The sequence below is a fragment of the Protobothrops mucrosquamatus genome, unplaced genomic scaffold (assembly GCF_001527695.2).
Source record: "Protobothrops mucrosquamatus isolate PMUCROS unplaced genomic scaffold, P.Mucros_1.0 scaffold_185, whole genome shotgun sequence".
In the NCBI taxonomy this organism is placed as follows: domain Eukaryota; kingdom Metazoa; phylum Chordata; class Lepidosauria; order Squamata; family Viperidae; genus Protobothrops; species Protobothrops mucrosquamatus.
The window spans coordinates 1,582,939-1,599,429 of record NW_015386261.1 but is presented as its reverse complement, the minus strand read 5'-3'; the positions used below and the strand labels follow the sequence as shown (position 1 = coordinate 1,599,429).

The following is a 16,491-nucleotide window of genomic DNA, read 5'->3' as shown; positions in this document are numbered from 1 at the left end:
CGAGACCGCCTTCTGCCACAGATTACCTCCCATCGGCCAGTACGCTCCCACAGGGTGGGTCTCCTCAGGGTGCCGTCGGCCAGACAGTGCCGGCTGGCGACCCCAAGGGGGAGGGCCTTCTCTGTGGGAGCTCCCACCCTCTGGAATGAGCTGCCCCCAGAGATCAGGGTGATCCCTGATCTCCCTTCCGCCGCGCCCTGAAGACATGGCTATTCCAACAAGCGGGACTGGCCTAGGGCAATTTTTAGAGGGGTCCCGTCGGGAGAAGGGCGGCATATAAATTGAATTAAATAAATAAATAAATAAATAAATAAATAAATATTTTAACTAGACAACATTTAAATATTTCTTTTTAACTAATTTTAATTTTGTAATTGTTATTGGTGTATTTTTAACTGATTGTCAGCCGCCCTGAGTCCGCAAGGAGAAGGGCGGGATATAAATTCAATAAATAATAATAATAATAATAATAATAATGCTAATGCTAAGTGCTAATACAATAAGTAATATAAAATGGTTATGTCCACAGACTTTCAAGTTTGACCTATAATTTATTCTTTGCCAATAATCCTTGTTTGGTTGCTAAGGGGGGATATTTATATGCTTTTATATACGTTGGCTTCATTGCCTTAGTAAGAGTTTTCTTTTAAATATGTGTGGTTTCATTATTAAATTATATTTTTCCCTTCAGATTTACTTAATTAACATCATAGAAAGATATTTTGAGTTGGATAAGGGACAAATAGAAAGATTTTTCTTCTTTGGTGCTCTGAACTTTCAATAAATTTCAGATCAAACTTCTGCTTCTTTAATGTTTGTTTTTTAAAGAGATTCCTTGAGGAAATAAATTTGGAGGAAAAATGTCAATTAGAAATGGAAATGTTTGAAACATTAAGAAAAGCACAACGTTTAATATATGTATAGTCAGTTACTTTTATGATTAACACTGTAAATATCAAAAGTGCAGTTTAAGTTCAAAACATGCACATTGGGATACTTAATGTTCTAAAGTCAAATTACAATTATATTTACATATTATATATTTCTTAGTAAAAGACCAATATTTCAATGCACTTAAAGGATTGCTTCAAATGTCGGCTTTCCCAGTTGTAATAATAATAATAAAAAAATGGTTCTTTTGGGCTTAACTTGTTAGATTTCCTGTTAGTGTATTTCTAACTTATGTTTTGATAAACATAGATGATCTTGACCAAACTCAATTGTAATATTGGCCATTGTTTTCTTTAAAAAGCACTGTTGAAATCACTAATTTTCTTCTAAAAACAGGATATAACTGTATTCAGCTGATGGCTGTGATGGAACATGCTTACTATGCAAGTTTTGGTTACCAGATCACAAGTTTTTTTGCAGCATCAAGGTATGCTTTATTATTTTTATTATTTTTTCCTCTTCATAGGAAGTAATCTATCAGAAAGACTTAAACCAATGAAAAAGACAAAATTGACTAACTTAATCAGGGAATATTATATGATAGACTGTGCTTATAACTTCAGCAGTTGTAGCCACCAATGAACTTGTAGCCCAAAATGGAACAATATTTCAATGATTTGTCATCCTTACATATTACAGATAATAGGAATATGGTCCGATATTGATTCATTTGTATCAAACAGCTTGATAAAAGGCATCTTCTGCAGTTTTAATTTTTTCTTATAAAGTCATTTGATTAATAAATAAATATTACTGTACACAAGAAAGAAGCCAAGGAAAGTAGTAGTAAACTGAAAGTATTTTAAAGGCTTGAGTTTTTCAATCCTATACCTCAAGAATTGCCCATTTCAGTTGAAAGAATGTATATTCTCCACTCCCACATTTCAAAATCTCTGTGGATGATAGCAGTGTCCAAATAAAACCTCAAAGTTGAGAACGAGGCAGTCTGAGGGAATGTATATTGAATAACTAAATTATTTTAAATAAAAGAATATTTTTATTATTCTATTTTGTTATGTTTCCTTTGTTGGGACCAGGGTCAAGATAATATACAATAAAGCAATAGATTTTATTTTTAATTCATTATCCATATAAATTTCTTCAAAGATATGGAATAATTTGTTTCTCTACTCTGTCAGAAGTCTTGTTCTTTTCAGAAATGAAAGATAAATAGGGGGAACCTGCACAAAATACATTTGGTTTTAGATTGATTGAACAAAGCCACTGTAATTTGAAAAAAAATCCTATATAATGCAGATTAATTTATAACTATAATTAATTCTAATAATGTTATAAACTAAATCTATTTTAGATTTAGAAATATTAAAGAGTTTTAAAATAAATATTCAAGTTTAAAGCCTTTCAGATTAGGTAAAAGCAGGTAAAATTGGGTAAAATTACATTGCTAATTGCTTGAGCATTATCGTAGATAATACTCAAATACTATTTGAAATCTAATGGCTGCCAACTCTGCATTTATGATCAAGAGTTCTACCACAAGACACTGTATTTGAGATTAGAACAAACTATCTTTGTCGCTACAGCTTGTCCTTCCAACTTTTTTTTATCACTGCAATTCCATTTCTAGATACATTCAACATACACTGCATATGCTGCTGAAATTAAAGCTGCTAAAAATGTACTCTTCTAAAAGTCAGTTTGAATGTGAACTAAGTTATAATTTCCTTTTGAAATGACTGAAAAGTGATGCAAATTAAAATTTCACTCTTTTATTTCTACGGTACTTTTACTTGGGAAGTGCTTATAGTCTATATCTCGTATGTTCTTCACAGCATTCATATGAGAGAGATTGAACTTACTTTTTTCCTATGACTTCAGAAAGTATCTAATGATTTGCTTAAGGCCTCCCAGTGAGTTATTTTTTCACCTTTTTTCTTTCACTCTGGGAATCAAATCACTATACCAGCATATAAACAAAGAAAATGTAAATTTTATTGAGTTAGTATTCTGTATAGGTTAAACTGTTGTTTGTTTAGCCTAGGATTATATCACATAATTGATGTGCCTTTTATAATCATCTCAGTCTTATCACTTGATTTTCCTAAGCTTAAATATATAAAATATCTTCTATGCCTCCCTAATGTGCTGTCATTAAATAACAGTTACAGTTCTAGTGAATCGCAATAATAGTAATCATGCTGAATTAAAAATCAAAGTTATAAAGAATTAATTCTAAATGTTTATGCATTTTAGTCGATACGGCCCTCCAGATGACTTGAAGGAACTGATTGATGTTGCCCACTCAATGGGAATCACAGTTCTATTAGATGTTGTGCACAGTCATGCATCAAAGAATTCTGAAGATGGCCTGAACAATTTTGATGGTACAGATTCAGCATTTTTCCATTCTGCTGCTAGAGGAACACACGTTCTTTGGGATAGTCGACTTTTCGACTATGCAAAGTAGGTATAAATAATGTGATATGTGCCATTGCATCTAATTAATTTGTATGCCCATAACCTATAGATCATTTGTTTTCATCCAATTATTAACATGTTATCATGGCTCCTTAAGAGCAGCAACATTAAGAGCTTGTGAAAGATGCTGCATGACTTATCCAAGAAAATTTAGTAGTTGGGCATTGGCAAGCAATTTAGACAATTTGATTCACTGATGAATATTTGTTTGATTGTGAAAATTAAAGTATCAAATAAAACTATTTACTTTGCAAAATTCCTCTGGTAATTTGACAAACCAATGGAGCTCATGATAAATAACTTTTTTTTTCAAAAAACTTATCTATATTATTGAATAATATTTATGGAAAATTATTGCAGTCAGCTATCAAATAGAATTTTATATCTCTAACCTGGACAAACAAATATAAATACAAATACAAATGTTTTGTTATTGTTTTAGTTGCCTTTCATAATATTCCACTCCATTTTTCTCCATGTTAGTTTTCTTTCTTTTTTCCTCTGCCCCCCCCTCCCATCAGTTCAGTTACTGCTTCAATTGCCCAGGCAGGTATTTTTCATCTTTGGGTGTGGAAAATCATTGCTATTTTTCTTTTTTCATTTGTAAGTTTATTTCATTTGTAAATAAATAAATACACACACACACACGTGTGTGTGTGTGTGTATCTCTATGTATGTAAAAATAAAGCCACTTTAGTGTAATGGTTTAAGGCACTTGATTAAAAACTGGGAGACCATGATTTCTAGTTGCACTTTAGGCATGAAGTCAACTGGGTGCCTTTGAGCCAGTCACTTATACTCAACCTTAAGATGACAGGTTTGCTGGATAAGTAATATTTTGAACAAATTTAGATACATATTTCTGCTGCTGTGTAAATTATATACTTACATAAGAGAAGTAAAATAAAATAAATAAATGTAACATTACTTTTATCCCATCATTATCAGTAACAGTAATAATAATATATTTGTGAGTTTATATAAAGAAAGAACAGTGTTTCTGGAAATGTAGCATATTAAATTTTCAATATTCCCTCATATCCAAACCCTTAACATAAGGTTTATAATATATGCAAATAAGACATGCTACAGAAGAATAACTTTAATTTATAATAAACATTCTTGATGGGTAGAATTCTTTTCCCCCCTCTTTTTAAGTTTAAATTGGTATGGTATAATAGGAGACTTTAAATCACAGATGCCACTTTAGTTAGAAAATTTTCAAATAACATATAATTTCCCTTGAAGAATTCTGTTTCTTTTATTATCTACATTCAAACACAGCTGTGTGCAAAATCTTTAAAATGTAACTATGCTGGGGGGGGATGAGATTGTAATTACGCTATATACTGGGATATTTATGAAGGATACTAAAAGTAATTGTTAGTTTTCGTACATTTTTATTGGTATACTTTAAAACTCATTAAGTGGTCACTCAAAATATATGAAAGAAAGGACTCTTTTTTTTTAACATCTAGCAAAACCATCTAGACCAATTTTTGAATGAAGGTAAATGTCCCAGGATAAAGTTGCAGTATCCAATCTGAATCAATCATCGGGACAAAAGGTTTATTCTTCCAAGCTTTCAGTTCATGCTGGAGTCTGTCCTCAGAGAACTTGTCTTCTCTCCAGAATAACTGAAGTGGGATGTTCTAAATGTTGTATTTGTGCCTGATTGTGTGTAGCTTTTAGTTGTTTAGTTAGGTTGTTGATGGCTGGCTATGAAGTCATATATTGTTGTTTCCTTGTGCCACTGCATGCTCAACTCCTAAGTACCTAGTAGGCTGTTGGTAAATAGCACTCCTATTGACTGACAAGACACCTGTTTCCCAGGCTTCAGTAATTTTTCTGGCTATCTTGTCCCTGCTTGGCCAACAATCATAGTAGCTGAAAAATTGAATCCATGTTCTTATTCATTGCAGTGTGAGGCTATCAATGAGTTTGGATCTCTCTGTCTAACCTCTCACTTGTGTTCTCACAATCTGGTGGTAACCTCTCTGTTTGTCCTACATAGTCATAGGGGCAATCCATGCAGGAAATCTGATAATTTACATTCAAAGTTTCTCCCACCTCCAAATAATCTTTGTAGTATATGATTTGTCCTCACATGATAGCCTCTGGACAGTGGGTGATGCCCACTTGCAGATCCCGAAGTTGTGTTATACTGCTTCTGAAATGTTCTTAAAATATGACAGGTTGTGCCATATAGTTGGTCTTGTACCTTCTTTCTTCCTTTCTGTGCCCTACATATTGTGCAAGCATCTTGTGGGCACCCATTCTGCCTGAATTATTCATGTAGGAACCTGCTCTCCAGTTGCTTTGTTTGCTCGGTACTACATATGTTCTCACTCTGCTATATGGTATTCTGATGCAACTCTTTTCATGTGACAGTGAGTGGTTACTCTTGAAGCTCAGAATGCATGGAGTGTTGGTAGCCTTGCAATAATGCACCTTGGTTTCTAGGTTTCCATCTTCTTGTCTGTTGATAAACATGTCTAAAAATGGCAATTGTCTAGTTGTTTCTTCCTCCACTGTGAATTGTATATCCAAGAAAGTGAAGGTGTTTTTTATTTGCTGAAAATGTGGTGAGAGAAAAAGAAGGTAAAGTCATTAACTTGTTCATTTTTTAAACTAAAAAACAGGAAAGCAGGAAAGAAAATCCAAGCATCTATTAATTTTATCATCAGAGAGGAATTTCAAATACAAACCAAATACAAAATTGTAGGTCAGGGAATAGAAATGGTAAATATGAGGTTAACACTATTTTAGAGATCACTAAACAACCATTATTTTGTTGTATCATTATTTCAGTTATATTTCCTTATTAAACCTACAAAATATTCATGGGCGGGGAAAAAGCAGTGAGAGTGAGGGCAACTTCAGATTTCCTGCAGGCTTCCCTATTGATTTTCCTTGTGGGAAGTTGGCAGTAATAAGAAATCCTTCCTTCCTTCATTCATTCATTCCTTCATTCCTTCCATCCCTCCCCCTCCCTCCAATTCCTACCACATTGCTATCCCATTTAATTTGCTTGTGAGATATTTGCAGGTAGAAACTGGGCTAATGAGAAAACCAAATTGTAGTTGCAAAGTAAATGGCTACTGCTAAGTGGGGGTGGAAGAGGATGGGGTGGGGGAAGGTATGTAGGAGTACGCAAGAGAGGCTACATGGGTTGGAAAAGGCATGCAAGCAGTGGCACAGGTCAGGAAGCATGTGTGGGGTACACAAGAGTTCCTGCACTGGTTATAGAAGATATACCAGGGACTGGTGTGAATCAGATGATGCATGTGGTACGCAACATGTGCTGCAAGAATTGCAAAAGATATCCTGGTGGTAGTGCAGATTGGGGGAGATGCATGGGAGGCAGCTCAGATAAGGAAGCATGAGGAGTATGACATGGGCCTTGAAGGGTGCATGGGGAGGGTTCCTTCCTTCCCTGTTCCTTTCTTCCCTTCCTTGATCACCAGGGAGCTAAGTGGCTGCTGCTGAATGGGGGAAGAGTGAGGGATTGTGAGGGCTGGGAAATTGTCACAGAATGACTGCAGTAGCAGCCCAGCAACAGCCAATAGCAGTGAAGGAGTCACAACTCCACAACTAGAAGACCTCCAAGGTCCCTTCTAGCTCTATTCTATTCTAAAATTCCCACTGATAATTCCTATTGATGTATGTAAAGTCAAATGATATTGTGAAGAAGAGCCAGATACTCATAATTTCAGCAGTCTAGAGCTTCAGGTGATCTGATCAATTTCAGTTTTATAAAAGAGAACAAGTAAGGGAATAATAATTACATAAAATAAGAGAAATCAGTAACTGGAAATATAAATGGTGTTGGTGGGAGAACTCTATGATCGTGGTCTGAGTTAGCTGGAAGATGAGCAGTTGGCATGATATGTGTAACATCTCACAAAGATTGGTAAAAATGGATTTGGCCAAAATTAGGAGTATTTTAAATTGAATCCTATAAAGCGTGGATGTCCTCTAAAGAGTTGTACATAGTATAACATTGGCTAATGACCTTCATGGCTTCATTGTTTATACTATATATATTAGCGCTCATGGTATCAGCGTCAACAAGATCATTGCTTAGTACAGAAGGCTAAACTATATCACATTTCTTGTTCTGTTCTATGCTTTTTTTTCAACCCTTTTTACAACATTCACTTTCTGAGGTAAAAGAACTTCACTATATCTCCTTTCTTGTCTTTAACATTCTATATTGTAAAATTAGAAATATATACATTCTTTCTTAATTAGATTATGATTGAAATGGTTTGGTTTCTTTGAGGGTTTGTTTTGTTTTATTTAGTTTTTCTTGTAGGTCAGCCTACAGTCCACATGGTTTTCAATATTCAGCAGAGATTTGCCGTAGCTTGATTGCTAAGTCAAAGAGAGAGAGAGAGAGAGAGAGAGAGAGAGAGAGAGAGAGAGAGAGAGAGAGAGCATGTGTGTGTGCAAGTATATGTATGTGTGTGTGTATGCATAATTTTATTGCTTTTGAAATAAAAACAAAAAAAGCAAAAGGAACAATACGTAAAAATTATAAAAAACATGAGTGGAATGTTAGAATTACTTCCTAGCATATACTTTGCACAAGTGTAAATAACATGGTAATGGTTCAGTTATTGCACTAACTAAACACATACATTCACAATTGTTAGTGAAGAACCTATAGTCTTGAATGGGAAAGGCAGGTTCTATCAAATTCTTGTTGGAGATTTTGCAGATAAGATCACTTATCAGGATTGATATTATATGCATTATTTCACCTGACTTGTTTCTAGTTTCCAAGTCACTTCCAAATTCATAAACATAACTCTAGCTTCTTAGGGTAGTTCTGTGTTCTACACCCATCCCAGGTAGAATACTATATTTACTCTTCTTTTGAAAATTTATGCTCATCCTCCCGATATTAAGTATTTTTGTAATACAAAATAGGTAAGGAGTGTCCTGGCATTTAAAACCATTTTTCTCAATATTTTAATATTAATTTGTAAATGTCACCATATTTCCTATTGATAAAAATGCTGCTGGAGCTCTTGGGAAAATGTTCAGACTTCTGATACAGTTGTTGTGTGGCATCTTAAAAAAAATGTATTGCCTAATCCCCTGAATCTCTAGAATCCATTATATTATACATAACAAATTTGTCCATATAGACTTTGAATATAGGGTCCAATATTCTGCCTATAGAAATACAATTCTTCATATTCATGGTATAATATTAAAGAACTGAAATTTTAACTGTTGGCTACTGGGAAATCTGTCTGAGTAGTTTGTTCAAGCGTACAACCATGAATTTAAAATAATGTGTTTGTTATTCTTCTGCTACCCATGTACCAATTATGATTTCCAGATCTGTTTTCTAAAAAGAACTGTTATGTTTAAGGAAAGAAGAACTATATTATGCACACATATCAAAAGGAAGAAATAAAAAATATAACAATACTACTGATAGTTCTGGCTTTTCTTATGCATTCTAGAAAAGGATTCAATTTTTATTTTTCAACATATGATTTATTTTCATAGAGATCTTTCTTGGACTCTGTATTTTCTTTATCAAGCCAGGTACTAAAATGGCATACTTCCTGGACTTGGTTTGGTGTCATAAAGTTTGACTTTAAGACAGGGAGTATAGTTTAGGTTTTGCAGAATATATTTTGGTTTCAGTTCAACATATTTTGTTTCGTACAAATGAGAGAGTTCTAATACAACCTTTGGGGGAAAATATGTTCTCCGTAGTTTAGATGTGTTCAATTCACAAGAATATCATCCTTTTTTGTCTTAATTTGTCTTAGTTTTGTCAAAATATACAATATATTTTGTATGTTAAATGTCTATGTATTTACGAATTATATATATTTTCAGCAAACATTAGAAAATATATTTGCTGACTTTTTATTCATGTAATTTCCTGAATTATTTTGAGAAATAAATATTTGAAATAAGTTACCCATAATCTTTTTTAAAATAGTTTTTCCGATATATCATTGTAGTGATAGCAACTTCAGAAATTTGAAAATATTTTGTACTATCCATAGCTTTCAAATCCTCAGATTACTATTTTAAATCTGCATACTTTTTTTAATTTAATCCCAAAAGGTCTGTATCTGAAGAAAGATCTTTGAAGGAAGATCTATGTAGGATGTTGTTTGGAGAGAAATAAATCCATACACATTTATTTTTTTTTGTTCAGTTGTTCAGTAATTTATAGTAAGGTATAACGTGCGTGTGTGTGAATATTTTTAACACCAAAAAGAAAATTATAGAAACACTAGGAGTAGATTAATACTGTACATTAATACTTGGGATATGTTATTTATATTTCAGCTGGGAAGTCCTGAGATTTCTTCTCTCCAATTTAAGATGGTGGATAGAAGAGTATGCCTTTGATGGGTTTCGATTTGATGGTGTATCATCTATGCTATATCACCATCATGGAATTGGTAAGTTTAATTTGTATATCAGTGACCATACCACAATTCAAATAATTAGGAGTTTCAACTGAAAAACCTACAGTAAATCTATAACTTGCACTTATGGCACTTGACACTGTTATTATTTATCATATTAGGTGAAGGCTTTAGTGGAGATTACAATGAATATTTTGGTATGCATGTTGATGAAGATGCGGTGGCCTACCTAATGATGGCAAACTACATGATACATATTTTGCATCCAGAATGTATAACTATAGCAGAGGTAAATCTTAGATTACATTAACAAAATTACTTTGACTTATTTATTTGAATGAATGAATCATTATTCAATTACAGTTATATTTAAGTTTATTAATCCTTAAGCATGGTGCAGGATTTGTTAAAGATTTGTTAAACATTTTACTGGTTTCAGTTGCAGAATTAAATATATGCTCTAAAGTATATTCCTGTGCATGTGTATTCCAAGACAAATGCCACTGAGTTTAGATGTGCATCAACAAGTATTTCGAAGATGCAGCTTAACTATAATATGATCATTAGAATTGTCCCAAAGGTGCGTTTTCAGTTTCTGACAGAGCTGAAGAAGCTTCTTGGATAAGAAGTGAAATGTCTTCAAGGAAAAACAAAGTTATCTTTACCAGTTACCTTTTGAAAAAGCACATTTGGGACCACCATGACCTGGATGACTGAGACTCTCCATAGAGATCTTTAGAATTATAATTCTTTTAAACAATGAACTTTCTCATGACTTTTCTATAATGTATTTATGACTTTGGAAACTCACTATACTGCCAAAGCAGCTGAATTTTTATGCATTTGTCTTTGTAACTACAACCTTTATGAGGATCTTATGTTCCTCCTATTTCAAATTCATTATGACTATTGTTTGATAAGTTTAATTCTTTGTCGATAAATTAGAAAAAATATATTTGCCAGACTTATTTTTAGAAGATATTGCTAGAATTGCTGTTACTATAAGTAAACAGTACTTCTAGAAATCTTTATACATTTTTACCTCTTAATATTTAGCATTTTTAACTCTTTAATATTTGTACTGGTCTTGGTTTTGGAGAAGTAATTACAGTGCATTTTAAACAAAAGTGGTGAAATGAAACAACTATGGGATGTATTAAACTTAAAATTGTTTTATTGATTTTGAGGTTCTTTTCAAACAAAATGAGTCCATCATCCAGGGAGCCATAATAGGGTGATCAGGATTCCTACCTTATACTCTTTTTGCATTTTCTCATATTCTTTTTTGTTAAACAAGATGTTGCTTCAATTTATTCTAGTTAAACTGAAAATTACTTCAATTTTATTTTCTGGTGGGAGCCTCTGTACAAAATGTGGAATTGATCCACTTGCTTGTGGCAGAAATAAATTGAGAGGAAAGAACTATTGATATCATTCTAAATTACAAGAGGCTAGCATGAATTTGATCTTACATGCAATGATAGGGGAGTGAATGCTAAAGAAAATGAACACATATTGTCTAGGGTAGGATTGGTTATAATACTATTCCATAAAGATTTGAATTATAACTTACCGTACATAACTTTTTAAAACTGCTGTGGGTATTTTTAACAAAAGCGATCTGATCCAATTTCCTATACATTGAAAAAAAAAAGATAAGTAACAGTATTGTTAAAATTTCCAAATCTGGAATGGAACTACTCACTGTGGTCAACTCACCCCGGCCAATTCACTGCAGCCAACTCATTGCGGAACAAATTGTTGTAGCCAACTCGCCACGGGACAATTCAATGGCAGTAACTCAAGAGAGAGACAAGTAGAATTGCAACTCACCCCAGCCTCAAGGACTTCTAACTTGAGACAAGGGCTGCTGCAATTAATTTGTCCCTTTCTTGAGTTATCCTGCATTGAATTATGCCAGGGTGAATTGTTCCGGGGTGAATCAACTGTGGCAAGATGCTGGGGAGAGTCGGCTAGGGTGAGTTGTCCTAGACCTTCCAAATCTACTTATCTTATACTAGTATGCAATTAATTATTAGCAAGTACTAATAAATACTGCATAGACATCAAATTGTTGTTTTTCATTAGTATGTATTTCAAGTACATATACGTACCGGCTAATATGCACAGCATTTTGCAGCATGAGAAAAATATGAATAGAAAACAACTTGCTTTCATAATATTTATGCCATAGGAATTGCAGATTAATGAATTGTGATTCTTTAATATTGAATGAGATTGAAAATATTTTCATTATTTATGATTGAATAGTAATTATTCTGGTGGATTTCTCTCCTTATTTTCAGTTCTTATTTTATGATATTTCAGGATGTGTCTGGAATGCCAGCACTTTGTTGTCCAATAATTGAAGGAGGATGTGGATTTGATTACCGGATGGCCATGGCAATTCCTGACAAATGGATTCAGGTGAGAATAGATCCTTCCATGCTTTGCCACATTCTTCACTCATGCTTCTCTTGGTAAAAGTAAATGTAAAGGTTTCCCCTGCCCAATCATATCTTGACTCTAGGAGGCAGTGCTCCTCTCTGTGTCTTAGCAAGGGAGCCAGCATTGTCCAGAGATACTTTCATGGTTATGTGACCAGCAGGACTATATGTTGAGGCACATGGAATAATGTTACCTTCCCAACAAAGTGGTACCTATTTATCTATTATATTTGCATGCTTTCAAACTGCTAGGTTGGTAGGAGCTGGGGCAAGTAATGGGAGCTCATTCCATTCTGTGGTGTTTGGGTCTCGACAGCCCAGCATCTTAACTGTTAGGCCCCATTTTCCCACACATGTAATTAATAATATCAAGTAATTATATTATGACACATGTGAACTGGGTTTCTATAATTTAGGCAAGCAAAATGTTGTCATAATCACTCACTCACTCCTATTCTCTGTTTTAATTTTTTATCAAAGAAAGGACAAAATGCCTCTTATATTTATTTAGCCAAATTTTCTCAGTTTGTGTTTTCAGCATCTAATTAAAACTCCCTCATGTATTGGAATTTCAGCTCCCATCATTCTCAGTCAGTAGTCTGAAAAATAATCTGAAATCTCCAGAAAGTTATGCTTGCATAGGATACTAAGCTTTGTCTCTCCAAAGTTCAATGTAACATATGACTAATTATTCTACAATTATATTTGATTGTTTGGCTTTTATTTTTGTGGTTTTGTGGACAGAATTTTGATAATCCTTACAGCAAGCTTAACTCCTAACAAAATGGAGATTAAAAATGTATCTGTTATGCACATGAAATTGTACAATGATTTTATAATACATTAATTGCATATTTATGAATCTAGTGCCTTAACTATTGCTAAACATGTTTGTACGAAAAGCTTGCCAATGTTGCACTCTAGTGATAAAGACTAAGACCAAATATTTTTAATTTCTTTAAGAACAAAAGCAAAAAAGAAATAATTGAATGTTGGAAAAAAATTTCAGAAGCATTACTATAAATTAATGCATTGCACCTTTGTACAGATCTATGCTTATAAGCTTAACATAATAATTGAAAATATCTTGAGTCAGGCCTATATGTAGGAGTGTAGTAAAACATTAATATATTTCATCCTTGTGAAATATGCAATTATGTATATTTTGAAATATGTATATTATTCTAGAGCACAATTCATTTTTAGGTCTTTAAACACATACTTTTGAAACAAATTTGATCTATTTCCCTGTATACAGAATATTTATTAATGTTGCTTCAAGGTATATTTTTCCTATTATTAGCTAATTTCTTTGTTCATATTCTAAAAGTGTTATCAGATGGCATCAAAGGCATATTGCTAGTACAGATATTCTATTAGTTGTAAAAAGACTCTCTCATTCTTGTGCAATTGTAAATCTATAAACCATAAACCACAGGACAAAAATTTTCATAATGTAATATGTCTTCATTATATCAGCTGATGTTTGGGTTTATTATCAACTAATTCTTGCAGAATAGTGGAAAAAGAAATATTTGTCTTCTCTTTATGTTAGATGCAGCTTAAAGTTTTGGCATTGTTTCTTTTCCAGAATATACACAAACTCTTATTTGTTTATCTGTCCTTTAATTTCTTCAAAATTACATGAGATATACATACTATTGTTTATAAAATAATTTTAAAAGGTAAAAAAGGAAAAAAATAAAAATAATAAAAGTCAGATGTGACATAGGCAAATTGTCATATTACTCTCAATAAATAAATCCTATATGATTCATACAGGATACTGTAAATTAAAGATATATAGTACATGTCAGTACTATGGGATGTTAAAACAGAAAAATATAAAGTTTTGTTTCCTTTAGTAATTAAAACTGAAGATTGGGAAGGTGTGTTTGAGTTTGCTATGTGTCCTTTTCAGTCTTGATTTGTATTTTTAATTAACATATTTCATATTTTAGCAGAATTTATATTCTATGTTTGTCTTCATTTGGATAGAATTTCTTTTTTTACGTTTTGGTTTTAATAGAAAATCTGATTGCTGCTCATTGTATTCAGTGATATGGTTTCTATTTTATAGGATTTTGTGTTTTCTTTAACATACAGAATAACTCCATTCCTAATATCTATTTCCATGTCTTAGTTCACAGTTTATATTTGTAAAAATCATAACTCGCTGATTATTCAATTTCCATCAAAAAATCTGTAATACTCGCTACATTTAACAATTTAACTCCCATTTTGGCACAGAATTTGCTGGCACTATGGTTCCACCCAAGTATATTAAGACAATTCAGCTTTCTCTGTCTAACTAGCCAAGAAACTATCTGTCCCACATTCAAATTCTTTCATCATCTTTGTATTCTTGACTAATTGTGGCTTCCAGTTATTCAAGAATAAGAGAATAACAGAGTTGAAAGGGACCCTGGAGGTCTTCTAGTCCAGGGGTCCCCAACCCCTGGTCTGTGGACCAGTACCGGCCACAGCATGCCAGCAACCAGACCACATAAATAAGCAATGCCCCATCTGCACGTTGCAGCAGCACACAAAACCATGCCCTCTCCGGTCCACAGAAAAACCTCTCTCCATGTAACCAGTCCCTGGTGCCCAAAAGGTTGGGGACCTCTGTTTTAGTCCAACCCCCTGCTCAAGCAGGAAACCCTATATCATTTCAGGGAAATGGTTGTCCAATCCTTCTTAAAAACCTCCAGTGATGGAGCACCCACAATCTCTGGAGGCAAGTCATTCCACTGATTAATTGTTCTAACTGTCAGGAAATTTCTCCTTAGCTCTAGGTTGCTTCTCTCCTTGATTAGTTTCCATCCATTGTTTCTTGTCTTGCCTTCTGGTGCTTTGAAAAATAGGTTGACCCCCTTTTCTTTGTGGCAGCTCCTTAGATAGTGGACACTGCTATCGTGTCACCCTTAGTCCTTCTTTTCATTAAACTAGATATACCCAATTACTGCAACCTTCATACATTTTAGCCTTCAGTCCCCTAATCATCTTTGTTGCTCTTCTCTGCACTCTTTCTAGAATCTCAACGTGTGCGCACGTGTGTGTGTGTGTGTGTGTGTGTGAGAGAGAGAGAGAGAGAGAGAGAAGATCCTTCTGGATCTTAAGGTTGACTATTCCTGGCAGCTTGTTATCACCTGCAAATTTGTGAGGTTCCCCTTCTATCCCCTAGTCTAAATACTTTGGGGTACCCATGTAGATGCAATTCCATTAAGGACTACTAGGGCAGGCCCAGGTAGCATGCATTGCAGTAGGCCACACAGGAGGTGACCAATGCATAAGTGACTTTGCACAGTAAAGTTAAATGCATAATTAGCAATATCTAAAATTCTCTGCCATCATTTTGACACTGTAATATCAGATTACTGTCATGGTTCTGACTTATGAACCCAACCAAACATCTTCAAGGCATTCCAGTCTCTTAATGTAAAACTTTATTGAGTACACCATTTTGGCACATATGAAAGCATTTCTTCTTTCTCATTTCTCTACTTAAGGGGTGCTAGCTTTTGAGGATATTTGCTTGGTTTGGTTCATCAGTTGGAACCATGACATTAAACCAGCTCTGGCAAACCCCAAGCTAATTCCCCTCCCATCCCTGAACAGGTCACATTGCCCAATTAGGAGCAAGTATATTGTTATGAGAAAATGTCGTAACACCTGGTACCTCGTCCTTGAATCTCACAGTCTGCCTTCTTTATCTTTGAGCCAGCATTCCATTTCCCCATCCTCCTCCCAAGTTCATTGGCAAGGTAAGAAGCAATAATAATTGCACCAGCAAAGCAAACTTCAAGCTTAACAATTACTTCATTGTGGTATTTATTGTTATTTTTTAATTTGCACAACTCTTCCTATATTGAATGGAGGCAAATATATGTGTCCTAGAATAATGTTGCAAGATCCAATCTGGGTCAGTCACCAGGACCAGAAGTTTACTCTTCCAAGTTTTCAGACTCATGCTAGAGCCCATCCTCAGGGCACTTCTTTCTAGCAGAGTATGTGTTGTGGGCTATTCTATGTGTCATATTTATATGATGCCTAGTTGTGTGTGGTTTTTTAGTTGTTGATTGGGGTGTTGATGGCTGGCTAAGTCATTGTCTATTATTTCCTTTTGCTGCCAAGCCCTGGCCTCCTGAGTACTGATAAGCTGGTGGTAAATCAGCCCTCCTGTTGATCAGCTCTTCCTTTTATTATTATTATTATAATTATTATTATAATTTAATTTATATACC

General features: G+C 33.9%; 1 protein-coding gene across 1 annotated transcript in view; it reads left to right on the top strand.

Annotated features, from left to right (window-relative positions):
• The window catches only part of GBE1 (1,4-alpha-glucan branching enzyme 1), a 118,721-nt gene that overhangs the window by 57,432 nt on the left and 44,798 nt on the right, over positions 1 to 16,491 (top strand). The window contains exons 6-10 of the mRNA XM_015824125.1: positions 1,288 to 1,378; positions 3,166 to 3,375; positions 9,718 to 9,833; positions 9,962 to 10,089; positions 12,129 to 12,227. Coding sequence (XP_015679611.1) covers positions 1,288 to 1,378; positions 3,166 to 3,375; positions 9,718 to 9,833; positions 9,962 to 10,089; positions 12,129 to 12,227 — 644 coding nt within the window. The remainder of the gene's footprint in view (positions 1 to 1,287; positions 1,379 to 3,165; positions 3,376 to 9,717; positions 9,834 to 9,961; positions 10,090 to 12,128; positions 12,228 to 16,491) is intronic.